The 12,723-nt window shown below is 38.0% G+C and overlaps 1 protein-coding gene across 1 annotated transcript in view; it reads left to right on the top strand.

The window, feature by feature from the left end:
- LOC140230944 (uncharacterized) overlaps window positions 1-12,723 on the top strand; it is a 38,433-nt gene that overhangs the window by 20,968 nt on the left and 4,742 nt on the right. The window contains exons 2-8 of the mRNA XM_072311085.1: window positions 4,100-4,154; window positions 6,698-6,788; window positions 8,118-8,281; window positions 9,362-9,410; window positions 10,358-10,886; window positions 11,294-11,454; window positions 12,303-12,413. Coding sequence (XP_072167186.1) covers window positions 4,100-4,154; window positions 6,698-6,788; window positions 8,118-8,281; window positions 9,362-9,410; window positions 10,358-10,886; window positions 11,294-11,454; window positions 12,303-12,413 — 1,160 coding nt within the window. The remainder of the gene's footprint in view (window positions 1-4,099; window positions 4,155-6,697; window positions 6,789-8,117; window positions 8,282-9,361; window positions 9,411-10,357; window positions 10,887-11,293; window positions 11,455-12,302; window positions 12,414-12,723) is intronic.

Genomic DNA, 12,723 nt, shown 5'->3' on the forward strand with positions numbered 1-12,723 from the left:
TATTCCTGTAACGTAGCAATGCAATTCCATTACAATATTACTTGCTTTACAAGTTCACCAGAGTAGAATTTATGCATGCTTTCATCTTTTGTTCTGCTTCCTTTTTAGCGTCCAATCATGCATTCTTATGTGAACCTGCTATGTCATCATCCTTGTTCATTGCGATTTGTCATTAATTTCTAAAACATTCTCATTTCTCATACCAATCACCATAAATTCAGAAACTCTCTACCCTGTATAACTAATTTATAGATGTTCAAAATGCAAGCCTAAAAATCATCTGGACGTCTCCATTAAAAACGTAGCTATTCCACAGCCGAGGCGTTCGAAGACCTGGAGATACTAAGTACCTATAATCGAATTATGCCTGTAACATACAATGTACCTATGTTTGTAAGAAATAACCGAGTTGTTTATGATGGAAAGCTGAGTATAGAATACAGAACACTTTTGTTCTCTCTCCTTCTGATCTTTATTGTTATAGATAAATTTTTTTTCTTTTCTTTTTTTTCCCTTCTCCATTCTCTTGGACTCTTCTTCGTATTCCAATGAGATTGCTAGCGCTGTCAATTTGATTAGGCACACAATCTCTGAAGCTCGTCTCACGTTGATCTTCCCTTTCTTCCCACAAAAAGACTTTTTTTTTTTCCAAGCAAGCTTATCACAGCCCATCAGAGCAATGCTCATGAATAATGTATGGCCATTTCACTTGAGATAACTTGTATCCACAAAAGCCCTCGCCGCGCGGCGTGAGCGTAGCTCTTTTTCTATAGATCAATTATTGCCTGAAAATGCGATTGTAGGGCCTATAATCCGTAGTTTATTTTCATCTAAATCAAGATTTCTTTGTCATCATGGAAAAGTAACACAAGGAATCAATCCCAACCCCCCCCCCCCCAAACAAGCAAACAAATATTAAAGCAATCAAACACCCAAACAGTATGTGTAAAAAGTGAAAATGTAGATTATAGACAGATAATCAGGTTTGGTTACTGATATAGGTTTTACTTAACACAGTGCTGTCATATTTGAGAACTGATAAACCAACATTAAATTTTAGCCTTTATTACTTTGCATTTTCAGCACAGGATAAAAAGGGACATCCGGGTATTTTCAGCCCAGTAATGGCGGACGTGCGCACACAGAGCTTTTTTTATATCGAGAGCGTACTGCGATATGACACTCCTATCAATCTCTGTGATAATAGTCGATTAGTTAAGAGGCCGGAGGTGGTGCAGTGTGACATGTTTTGAAACCATGTCATTATCTTATATCCCCTAAAGTGCATGATAAACATGAATCACTTGAACCCATTTTACGAAGATGTCTGCCAGTAATAATGAAGATGCTGTTGAGGTGGGTGTTGATAGAGTATTTGAAAAGGGGCCTGCAACTATATCTTCATGGGGTTTCTTGAAAACATGATCATTATTCCATGAATAACTCATTGTGTACATGTGTGCGTGTAATGGTGTGCGGGTGTTTGTACGTATGTGTTGAGTGTGTGTGTGTGTGTGTGTGTGTGTGTGTGTGTGTGTGTGTGTGTGTGGAGGTAAATAAACGTGACTTTGTTATATATAATTCGCTATTTCCCTAACCCAGTTTCATATGATTATGACTGCTGACTGCAATGACAAATTTCGGATGATCTCCCTGACCAGTTTTAGCATTCTCGTGGACTGATCGGCATTTGGGAAATTAAGTCAGAAGCCTTATACACGTCAATGCTCCGTACGTTGTCCTATACAACACTGTCCTCGAACCACACCGAGAGTTTTTAATCCATATGGCCGAGCTTCCGGGACCTTTAATAATGTGAGAATGAGATTTCCAATGGCGAACAAGATGGATGAAGACCATTACCAGGAAAGCAAGGGTTCGACGCACGTTGAAGGCTATTACCAGACTGCAGAGAAAGGGTACATTTCATGTCATACAAAATAACGCGCAAGCGTGTGCGATGATTCTGCGAATGCTTAATGCCCAACGCAGCCATGTACAAATATATTTCATGCACAAATCGACTATTGAAGATATTAAAAAAGTGGTTTCCTCCACAAGGCATCCGATATGTACAAAGTGAGACGGATGCCAAATTTAGTAATAATTATAAGTGAAATCAGATGGAACGATATTAATAACTTTGCGAGGAGAGGGGGGTCGCCTACAAAATCTACTCTGGGCATAATGGCGTAGGAGGAGCACGTTTATGCGTGCATGCAATAGCGGCTGTGTAAAATCGAGACACTCTTATACCATCCCACGACTCCCATCATTCAGGTCGTTGTCTTCTACCATGCTCCTTTTCGTGTGATCTAGATTTGGGAATATGTGAATTTTCCATACAGCTTTTGATAAGCTCATGAAATATATATATAATATTATGTATGTGCATGGCCTATAATACATTGGTGTCGATCCTATAGATGAGGTGGTATGGGCTAGGGGCAGTGAATGGTCTAGATGGCATTATCAACCCCGAGCTATCCGCTATCCCCTCATTTCAATTTTTTTTTTTTTTATTTATCTGTACATGTTAGAAAGCATGAGAGATGAATCGCACTTTAATCCAGTAATCGAGGGGAATTCAGCTGCGTCTATTTTCATCATAAGATTTGCACCTCTGAATTTCACTGCATGTTTTGTATTGGAAAGAAATGAAATACATGTAGAACGTCGTACCCTATTAAGTGCATTTTTACAAAATCTGAGAGGAGTTTGCAAAAAAGAAGAAGAGGAATGTATACAATATAAGTATTACATATTAATATAATTATGTTTGTATACATTTTGATATACATAAGATATGCCGAGAGAAACAGAACTCTACTTTTTCTCCTGTGTTACTACTCTAAGAATAAGTTATAAATGGAGAGGATTTTTGAAAATTTTGCAATCACAAAAAAAAAACACAACAATGACAATATGAACGTAAAAGATTTCAAATGAAAGGATTGTGTACTCTTCTTTAAAGAAAAACGCTAACATTAAACAATCACAAGCCCTGCGATAAACAGATACAGCCCCAAATCATGGAAATTTGACTTTTTCAAACTTGATGGCCTTAAGGGAAGAGCGTGGGGCTTGTAACTCATTCAGTAAATGATACTTGATAATTATTTTCGCCATGATGGGAGAGAGTCACCAGAAATCCGTGCGAAATCACGGATCCAATTAAGAATAGATGTTTTGCGGAGGCCCGGCGGATTGATGAAATACACAGTCATGTGACACTCGTACAACCATGATAATTATTATACTGTTTCCCTGCGGCCGTTCCCCTTCTATAGACACAGCACAACACAATGCCGAGAAAACATCACCCACGCACAGTACATAAAATGTCATCATCATTATTGATTTTGGAAAGTTAGCTGCACAGATCCAGCTCAAACAGGTTTACTTTTTGTGCTCTTAGCTATTAATGGAAAGCACATCAAAACTGCAAACTTTGGGTCTTGTCTTTCGTATGTTCTTATGTCCTTTTTTATCCTCTTTATTTTTTTTTTACATAAAGTCTTTTTGTTTTGTATTTCTTCGTTTGTTTGTTTGCTTTTTTTTTCTAACAAGAGGAATGTGAGACTTTATCACGCTGTACGCGTCGGGCAAAATAAATATTTGAGTACACCAGATCAAAAGATGGTGCCGCTAGTTACCATAAACATTAAAATGGTTGACATAAAAATGAGGGCAAATATTTCATATATGTATATCAATCATTATATGCTACAGAAGTGTGTATTTGTTTTATTTAAAGAGTGAATAGACGTCAACAATACAGGAACTTCGTTTTGAGTTTGTTCACATGTTGTTATCCTGCATTCCCGTGATAACTAATTACGACTTCATAATCATTTCCATAATTCCATTTCATTGTGTGAGGAGCTGACATCGATTAGAGATGTTAATTTGCCGTGAATCAGCAGCTGAATAATTGTTAATGGTAAATGGTGTCAGCTAATCGATAACCTGTGCTGATTATGACGTCCTGGTAAGGATTAATTCTTTGCTGATTAGAAACACACACGCATACACACATACACAATCGCGTGCACAGACACACAGAGAAACACTTACGGAAACTTTCTCTTTGGTGCAGGGCGGAGACATCGAGTGCACTGGCACCTCCCTCACGGAAGCTCAACAACACATTGGTGAGTGATATGGATTAAGTTATCGTCATCGTTGTCATTGTTGATGTTGCTTGTACTCTTACAGAACATAAAGGAACAAACCCTCTAAAATCTAAGATTTTCTGTGATTCTGGGATCAGATCCCCCTATTTATTAAAAATGAATAAATATGTCAATCCATTCATTAATTCAGTCAGTCAGTCATTCACTTTTTTCCCACTTCCGACAAAAACAGATTTTTACAGAAATTAAGTGCATAACATTACAATGTACAAGAAACAAAATACATAAGCTTGAAAAACTTTATCGCTCTCGATTGTCCCTCTCCCTGTCTGTCTGTCTGTCTGTCTCTCTCTCTGTGTCTGTCTGTCTCTCTCTCTGTCTGTCTCTCTCTCTCTCTCTCTCTCTCTATATATATATATATATATATATATATAATATACATAATTTTGTTTAATTATATATACATATATAGCATATATTGAAATATGTATGATATAATATGTGTATGTATGTTTAAACATACATTTTGTATACTAGTATTTGATAATGTTACACCATGCTCTGATCTCGGCGAGATGTCGTGCCTCCGTAGGAAACCTTCACGTATAGAATGGAGTGCATACAATGTGCTGCCATTTTACACCGTTTTGTGACAGGACGCGCGACTTCAAGCCTGCATGGGCCCCTTAATAGACAGGAGAAAATGTTTCATTCAGTTGGGTCATTCTTTTTCAGGACATCTCGTTGGCGTTTCACAGCAATCGAGACTTAGGCAAAATTATCCCATGCATCACTGTCTGTTACAGCGCTCTCACGGAATGAAAGCAACAACAGCAACAACAAAAATTGTCTGCAGTTTGCAGCTTTGTGATAGTTTATATAAAGTGGGTTATGACTCGTACCCACAATCTTGATAAAAAATTGTGATGCTTTTACTAACTTAATAAAAAAGAGAGAAGCGCAAATCGTTTGAGGATTAATTTCTAAAAGGCAAACAGCCTTCCTGTTGCATTCTTATATTCAACAACTCGACGATATAGCAACGGAATGCAAAGCAAGCATAGTTCTGTTTTTAATTTACTCTTTTATCTTGACGGCATATTCAGTTTTAGAATAATCTTATTCTTCTAGCTCACTCATAAAATGCCAATGTCATCATTCAACCTCAATATTGATGTACATGATCATATAAATCATAACGACAATGGATGACACTCGCTTATAAATACTGGAGTTATCGTCGTGTTGATATCTTCATCATAATATTATTCACGTTACTGTTCCTAAAACGTACTAACTATAGACTTATGCTTATATCATCTCATTACAGACATGGAAATGAAAACAGAAGTTTCACAGGTTTTCTTGTTTTCCTTTCCGTTTGTTGTTCCTCTCGTAAATAAGATCGTATACCCGGGTCCCGTTTCATAAAACTTGTTATCAGTAACGTCTCTCAGATATCTATGACAAATTAGCGCTCAGCCAATCAGATGCAAGGATTTCAGTAGCTTATAACAACTAGCGTAACTTGTTTTTGATAACAAGTTTTATAACAGGGCCCCGATCTGTATTATTGTCAACCTGTCAACAGATCGAGTACACGATATCATTCACGGAAAGCAACAGCAAAAACAAACAAATGAATAAATGGATAAATGAATGATTGAATGAATGAATGAATGAATGAATGAATAAATGAATAAATAGATAAATAAATAATCATTTAGTATACTCCGCAAAACTAATTCATTTCATTCTTCAATGTCATGGATAAGAAAATTAAACAACGTATGTCATAAATAAGAAAATTAAACAACGTATTGTATTTTATATCTATATGATTTATTGATTTTTGGGAAAGCTTGATTATCATAGAAAATCTAATCTTACCATAATCTCTATGTTATTGGAGTTGTTTGTACATTGTATTCTTGAAAGAAAAAGTTACAGAAATGAATAAAAAGGAAAACTGAAATTGAAAATGAAAATAAAACCGAAAATATTTGTGCATCTTGGATAAAGTGAACTTGTCTATTTCTTCGCGTTTGTTTGTTTGCATGCAGTTTGTTCGTCATATTGCCATAATTAATGTTGACCAGAATCTCTCAAAGGCTAACATTTCAATAATCACAGAGTTGAAATGCACTTTCCATATTAAAGCGCAAATTCATCTCTCAATTCTTTGTTCCTGGAACTCTGGAACGTTTGGCAGTGGCTTTGAGTTTGACCAGATCAAGGTTTGTTAGGGTCCTTCGTTTTTGGCTTTGGCTATAAGCCTATACAAATTTCTTATAACTTATCCCTCTAACATTTATAACAAAGTATGAATAGTTTCTCTCGAAATACATTTTGGTGAACCAAACTACGCTGTCAACCTATACATTCTCACCTTATGTGGATTATAAAGCAGACCGCACATTCACGTCACAAGGTCGCTGATACATCGTTACCTCAAATTATCTCAGACGGGATAGACAGCTAATGGTCTGTGTCGTCCCGTAAAATCACCCTGATGGTCCTGTCTTAATAGTCACTGGTCTATATGTCTTCTCCATTCCCAGTCGGTTTCAGCCCGCTGATCAACCGGGAGTCGGTCATGCACATTGCTCTCTATGGTTGCCCGGACAAAGCGGCCAGCAATAAAGACTACTGGTAATCACTGCTCCGATTCATTTCGACACTTTAAAGATATAATATCTATATTACGTATTTGCGAAATTAATGATGTGCTACAGACAAATCCCTTGATTTCAAGTTTAGGGTGTAGACATGTTACATAACTTTAGGCGAGTCAATTCTTTGAATGGTCATTTCATCTGTAAAATATTTCTTCGTTACGCCAGCATAAGCTCGCGTTTCAAGCCATCGGCAGTGTATCAAATTAATGAATGTACTTTTGTATAGCAGGAATACAACAACGCAGACTCACATCAAATCAGTGATATCTACAACTTTAAAGCTGATAGTAAATTTCCGCCACTTTCATTGTGTAAAATGTTTTTCATGCTTTTTTTCTGAATTAATGAGATATTGTATCAAATAGATATTCAATTTGAAGAGACGGCCAACCACTACAAAAGGAGCATAATCTTATTTAATAATAAGATAATGACGTCAAAATAAAAATGTTATATAAGACATTAGTTGTACAACAGTATAAATATCAGTCATGTAAGTTATATATTGCACTGAACGATCTGTTGTTCTGCAGATATGAAAAATAGAAATACCAAATAAAATCATATCACATCAACTAGATATAGTATTGTATCACTGTTATTCCATTGTCTCAAGTTCTCGGCTCACTTAGAATATACATTAAAGGCTAGTGTCAATATCATTTGACGTTCCTTTCATGTTCTCTGTTAATGGCTTACTCGTTTTCTCTCTGTACATCAAACCCCTTTGGTTACAATCTGTACAGGCAGAGAAGTAACGAGAAATATCTTGTGAATGAACGAAAGTGTACAATACCCGATAATGACAATGAGAGTAGAGTCCGAGCTACACTGCTTCCCGTGTTGAAAACCAAATGATTTTGGACATCTGATGTATCCCCCTCCCCACATGCAGAATGACTATGAAACAAAAGTCTTTGTACAGTCACCCAAGTATCACCTTATCCTACTGAATTGTGCTGGGTGAAAAAAAAAAAAATGTTTCGCTATATCCCTGGTGCTCGCTTTTATTCATCGAGAATATGTTGGTGATGTCTTCTTACTCGGGCTTTCGCGCCATTGTGGAAGATTTATAATGCTCAGATGATTCTGGGAATTATTGTCACAATGCAGTGAATTGCGTACTGCGGGGGAAAAATTCTTAAGAGCGTTGTAACAGTGTGAGAGAAATTAATTTCATAAGTAATGAAGATAATCTGAAATATTGATGAATACAGCATGAGGGAGCACAAAGTGTAACTTATTTCATGTGACACTTATTTTATTACTTCTCATATTCTTTTTTTTTTCCCCATCAAATAAGGTCTTGCACCCCTCAGAACAGGAGTGGAATATGCCACGGTCCTACAGCTCTGATGTACGAATGGACGCGAGACAGATGCGACGATTACCTCGCAAAGGGTGAAGCTATCACAGTCGGAGGGGCATTCATTCATAATGTCGTTTTAATGGTGCAATATGTTGATGGTAGGTAGACATTTACAGCATATAGTGGTTACACGAATATAACTAATCCTGGGTTATGACCACCCGAATTTTGCGAATACTAAACAAAATATAAGGATATCACACCTATTCCATTTTGTATTCAAATTAAGAAAACCATACATTTAGCATGGGATACTGTTGTGTTTACAACATGTAGCAAAATTTATTATTGAGTAGCGTGTCTAATAATTGTATTCAAACAGTAATTTTAAGATATAACATGAACATGCGTCATTTGGTTTTGAAAGAAACTGGCAACAAAATGTGAAGTAAGGCGAGATGAGCTGTTGCCCTCTAAATACCACGATCTAGATGCCAAGATCGCTGTGGGCTTAGATTGCGTGTCTACATCGTTCCAGCTTGCAATGTTACAAAAGATGTCTGCATTTACGCTGTATTGTTGTCAGACATAATTGATTACAATGAGAGTAAATAATCATCCAGTTCAGTTGCATGCTTTAGAAAACCGCATATTGATATAAATCTATATTTTCTTGTTTTAAGGTGTCTTCTCAATTTGTAACGCAAAAACGGATGAATGACAGTTGCAGGTACATGAATAAATTGCAAAGTTGCATAAATAAACGATTTGAAAACAAAACACTCACATGGTGTCATGATAATGTGAGATGAGATTGATCATGAAATAAAGATGCACTTGAGAAGTGCGTCTCAGGCAATTTCGAGATTAAAACAAATGTCATCTGTCATCATGTTTCTATTTTTTAATACAAAGATTTCGATCACGGTAACTGGTACTCACAACATGTCCAAGGTTAGATATCCAGATATTTATATTCCTCAATTGGAGGCTTTTACTCGCGAGAATATTTTTTCTCTTTTTTCCTCTATACTAGTATACCCTGACCTCTTCCCTATAGGCTGCCCACATGACCTCTTACAGGATCTGTTTTCAAGTGTGATTCGATTTGCTTGTCGTCACTTCGCTCAACTTTTCAGTGACGTTTGTGAAATTTATCTTTTTTCACGATTGAAACATTGCAAAGCAGACAAAGTATCACCCGATACACTTTTATGGTGTTGATTATTTCTTTAAAGGTGGATTTTCAGATTCTTCCGGATTACAGCTGAAGTTGATGCCCTCTGAGTAAGTAATCATTTACTTACATTAGCGTTACTCAAAATTAGCTTGAAATTGACTTTTTATATGTAGAAGAATGTCTCCTTATATTAGTTTATCGTACGTTGTATTAATATATATATATATCCAAGATATACAAGTAGTTACATTATAATGTATATTATATAATTTTCTTGGACTATTGAATATTCTTGATGAAATTATCATTTGCTATATCATGGTACCTAGAAAGAAATATGGTTCAGATAGTTTTATGTGAAGAGCCTCCCGGGTAGAAAACAGTAGATCTATTAAGAACTATTGCATTCAATAGAACAATGAACCATTTAAATTTAGGTGTACGTATATGTAATTTAAAGGCAATGAACACACGTTTAATGTACCGTATCGGATATACTTGCCTGTGTTGTATTTTGGCTGAAACATTTCATCTTTTTCATCACGATGAAAGGGTGAATTTATGCCAGTTCCCTATCATTTTTATTTTCAACCTTCATATTCATGCAGGGGTCGCGGAAGAGGGGAGGGGGTATTGGGTGATTGGTTGCTGCACCCATCTACCCAATCCTCCTCAAAAAGAAAAGGGAAAAGAAAAAAGTTTTGCTCTGGAAAACACACATACACACACAAGAAGCCCCAGGTTATTCCATGGGTTCGCCCCATCAAAGGAGGGAGGGAGTGGGGGGGGGGGGGGGGGAGTGGAAGGAACATTGACCCAACCACGACCACGAGCACTGTGCACTCCCCTCCCCCCCCCCCCCCCTCCACACACACACACTTAAAAAAAAAACAATAAAAAAAAAACAACAACAAACAAATCAAAAATTTCCGCGGGCCTAGTCATGAATCTCGCCTGCGCCTTGATTCGTTCATGTCCTCATTCTATCATTCCAAGGCCCCATCATTTAAATTGTTAATGTCTCTTTTTTGTGACGTCACAATGGTAATGGTAGCACTGAGGAGACAGGCATCATCGAGACGGTCAATTACTACTCAGGAGCACTCAAGAGCCCAAGCTGCGACCCAAAACCACTCATCGACATGGCGGAGGACGAGGACGAGGACGAGGACAGAGACGAGGACGAAGCCGTGAATGAGCAGCAGGAAGAGGGCCCCGATGAAGGAGACGAGGAGGTAAACGGGATGCAAGAAGAAGAAGAAGAGGAGGAGGAGGTTGAAATTTTGCCGAGCAGCAGCAGCCTGGCAGTCGAAGAAGATATTGGCGACGAGTACTCGCAGTCGTCACTGTGGTCGATTCTGGAGCAGAACACGGACTGGATGAGTAGCAGGGTACCCCGGATCGATTACGGTGCCGACGAGTCCATCTCGATGTCGGAGTTCCTGAACCAGGACGAGTACTACAGCGACCAAGGGATCGACCAGTCTTACCAGAACAGAATCGGAGGTGACTCGTACATGAATAACTACGGTGATGAAGGGTCGGTCTATGCTAGCTCAGCCGACTGGATGGCCAGACTACAGGTAAAGTGGCACACTAGCGTTCTCTGTTTTGACGCAAAGTCATAATTTTATTGTCCCTTGTAGGTATTACACACCAACTTCCCCCATAATGTTTGATTTTTGTTCTTGGATTTGTTTTACAGATCTATTTGTGGTTTTTCTTTTTCTTTCACAACACTTTCAGTAGCTGGTCATTATTTCTGACATTTCCACTTTTCCACGGCAACGTACTTCAGTCTTCGGACTGATCGAAGTACTCTAGTATGTTGCCGTGCTTAAATAAATGAATGAAATAAAAATATGTGTGTATGTGTGTGTGTTTGTGTGTGTGTGCGTGTGTATTCATATTAGTAGCTGGTTGTTAAAGATGTTACTATGGTTAACACCGTAAGAGGTGAAATAATGGGCATCCGGCTTTGCATCGATAGGACCTGTGGAACTCCGCCGGTGCTCAGGCCTATGGCATGGTCCTTCGTGGCTGGTGGCCGCGTGACGAAGCTCTGGAGATCGGTCAGGTGGCCGGTATTGCCACAGACTCCAGTGGAAAACTCTCCCTGGTTCACCGGGCCGGTCGTCAATGGAAAGACGGGTGAGAGCATGACGACTGCATTATTGTTAGACTGATCAGATTCTTGTCATACAAAGCAAAGTGTTGTTGCTGTTGTTGTTGTTGTTGTTGTTGTTGTTGTTGTTTTGTTTTGTTTTTTGTGGGTTTTTTTTTGGGGGGGGAGGGGGTTGGGGAAGGGGGAGGCAAAGTATGCAAAACGTACCGTCGTCACACTGGTCGTGTGATGGCAATAGTGTTTGCCATACATAATCGTACTAACGTTCTACCACGTTGTCTATTCAAAATAACGATGAACTATAAAACGCACCTTAATATCAGAAATATGGATATGGAAGTTCGAGTGTTTGAAAAGACTTATAGGCCCTACATTAGCGCTGGATATTCTGTCATTATTTACACCATTGTATGACAGAGAGTGATTTATATTCATTTCTGAACTTCAAGCCACGCATTCCTTCTTGTCGATAACAAGAACGAATTCACTGGAGTAAAAGAGGAGATCCATGAGACGTTACAGTGATTTCAAACTTGCAGGGTGATATAAATTGCTACGAATTAAACGAAAAAAAAAAATGCAAGTACCTTTTGAGGTGACCTCAAGAGATGTCTAGAAGCTGAGTTAAACACCTATATTTTTATCATTATTGTTAAGGCAGGGAATAGATTCGTTTGAATTGGTAAATACGTTACTCTGAGTTTTTGGTTGTCTACACGGGTAAAACTTTGTGTCGATCCATTAAGATGCCTGGCAAAAGAGTCCGGTCAAATATGACCTCGGTCTGCCGTATAGACTACTACACCATTCACCACGTTCCATTGTGTCATTCAAAGTACTCTCACGCAACTCTGTTTTGTCATGCGCTACGCAGGGTCTTTGATGACGAGAACAACTTCCTGTTGGATGAACCTATTCCTGATGACGTCATCGTAACCCTTGACCCTGGCACCGGCGAAGTCCTCACTTCTTGGGGCAGTGATCGGTAAGACTATAATCATAATCGGTATGGCATGCCCCCTGAGTTCGGATTTGAAACAAAGGTCAAAGAATATCACTTGAGTATATACAAAGCAAATAAAAGTAAAGAATTGAATAAAACACATCAATGAAATTAGATATTGCTGCATTCATGGCATTTAGAACTAAATTGCCAAAAAAGAATTCATTGAAACAAACTTTTTTGGGGGGGGGGGGAATAAAGAGTATTTTACGAACCATCGAACATTTTAACATCTAAGTAAGATTTCATTAGGTTCACATTTTGCGGAAATATTATGAAACTACGGCAAAGT

Source organism: Diadema setosum, chromosome 7 (assembly GCF_964275005.1).
Source record: "Diadema setosum chromosome 7, eeDiaSeto1, whole genome shotgun sequence".
Lineage (NCBI taxonomy): Eukaryota > Metazoa > Echinodermata > Echinoidea > Diadematoida > Diadematidae > Diadema > Diadema setosum.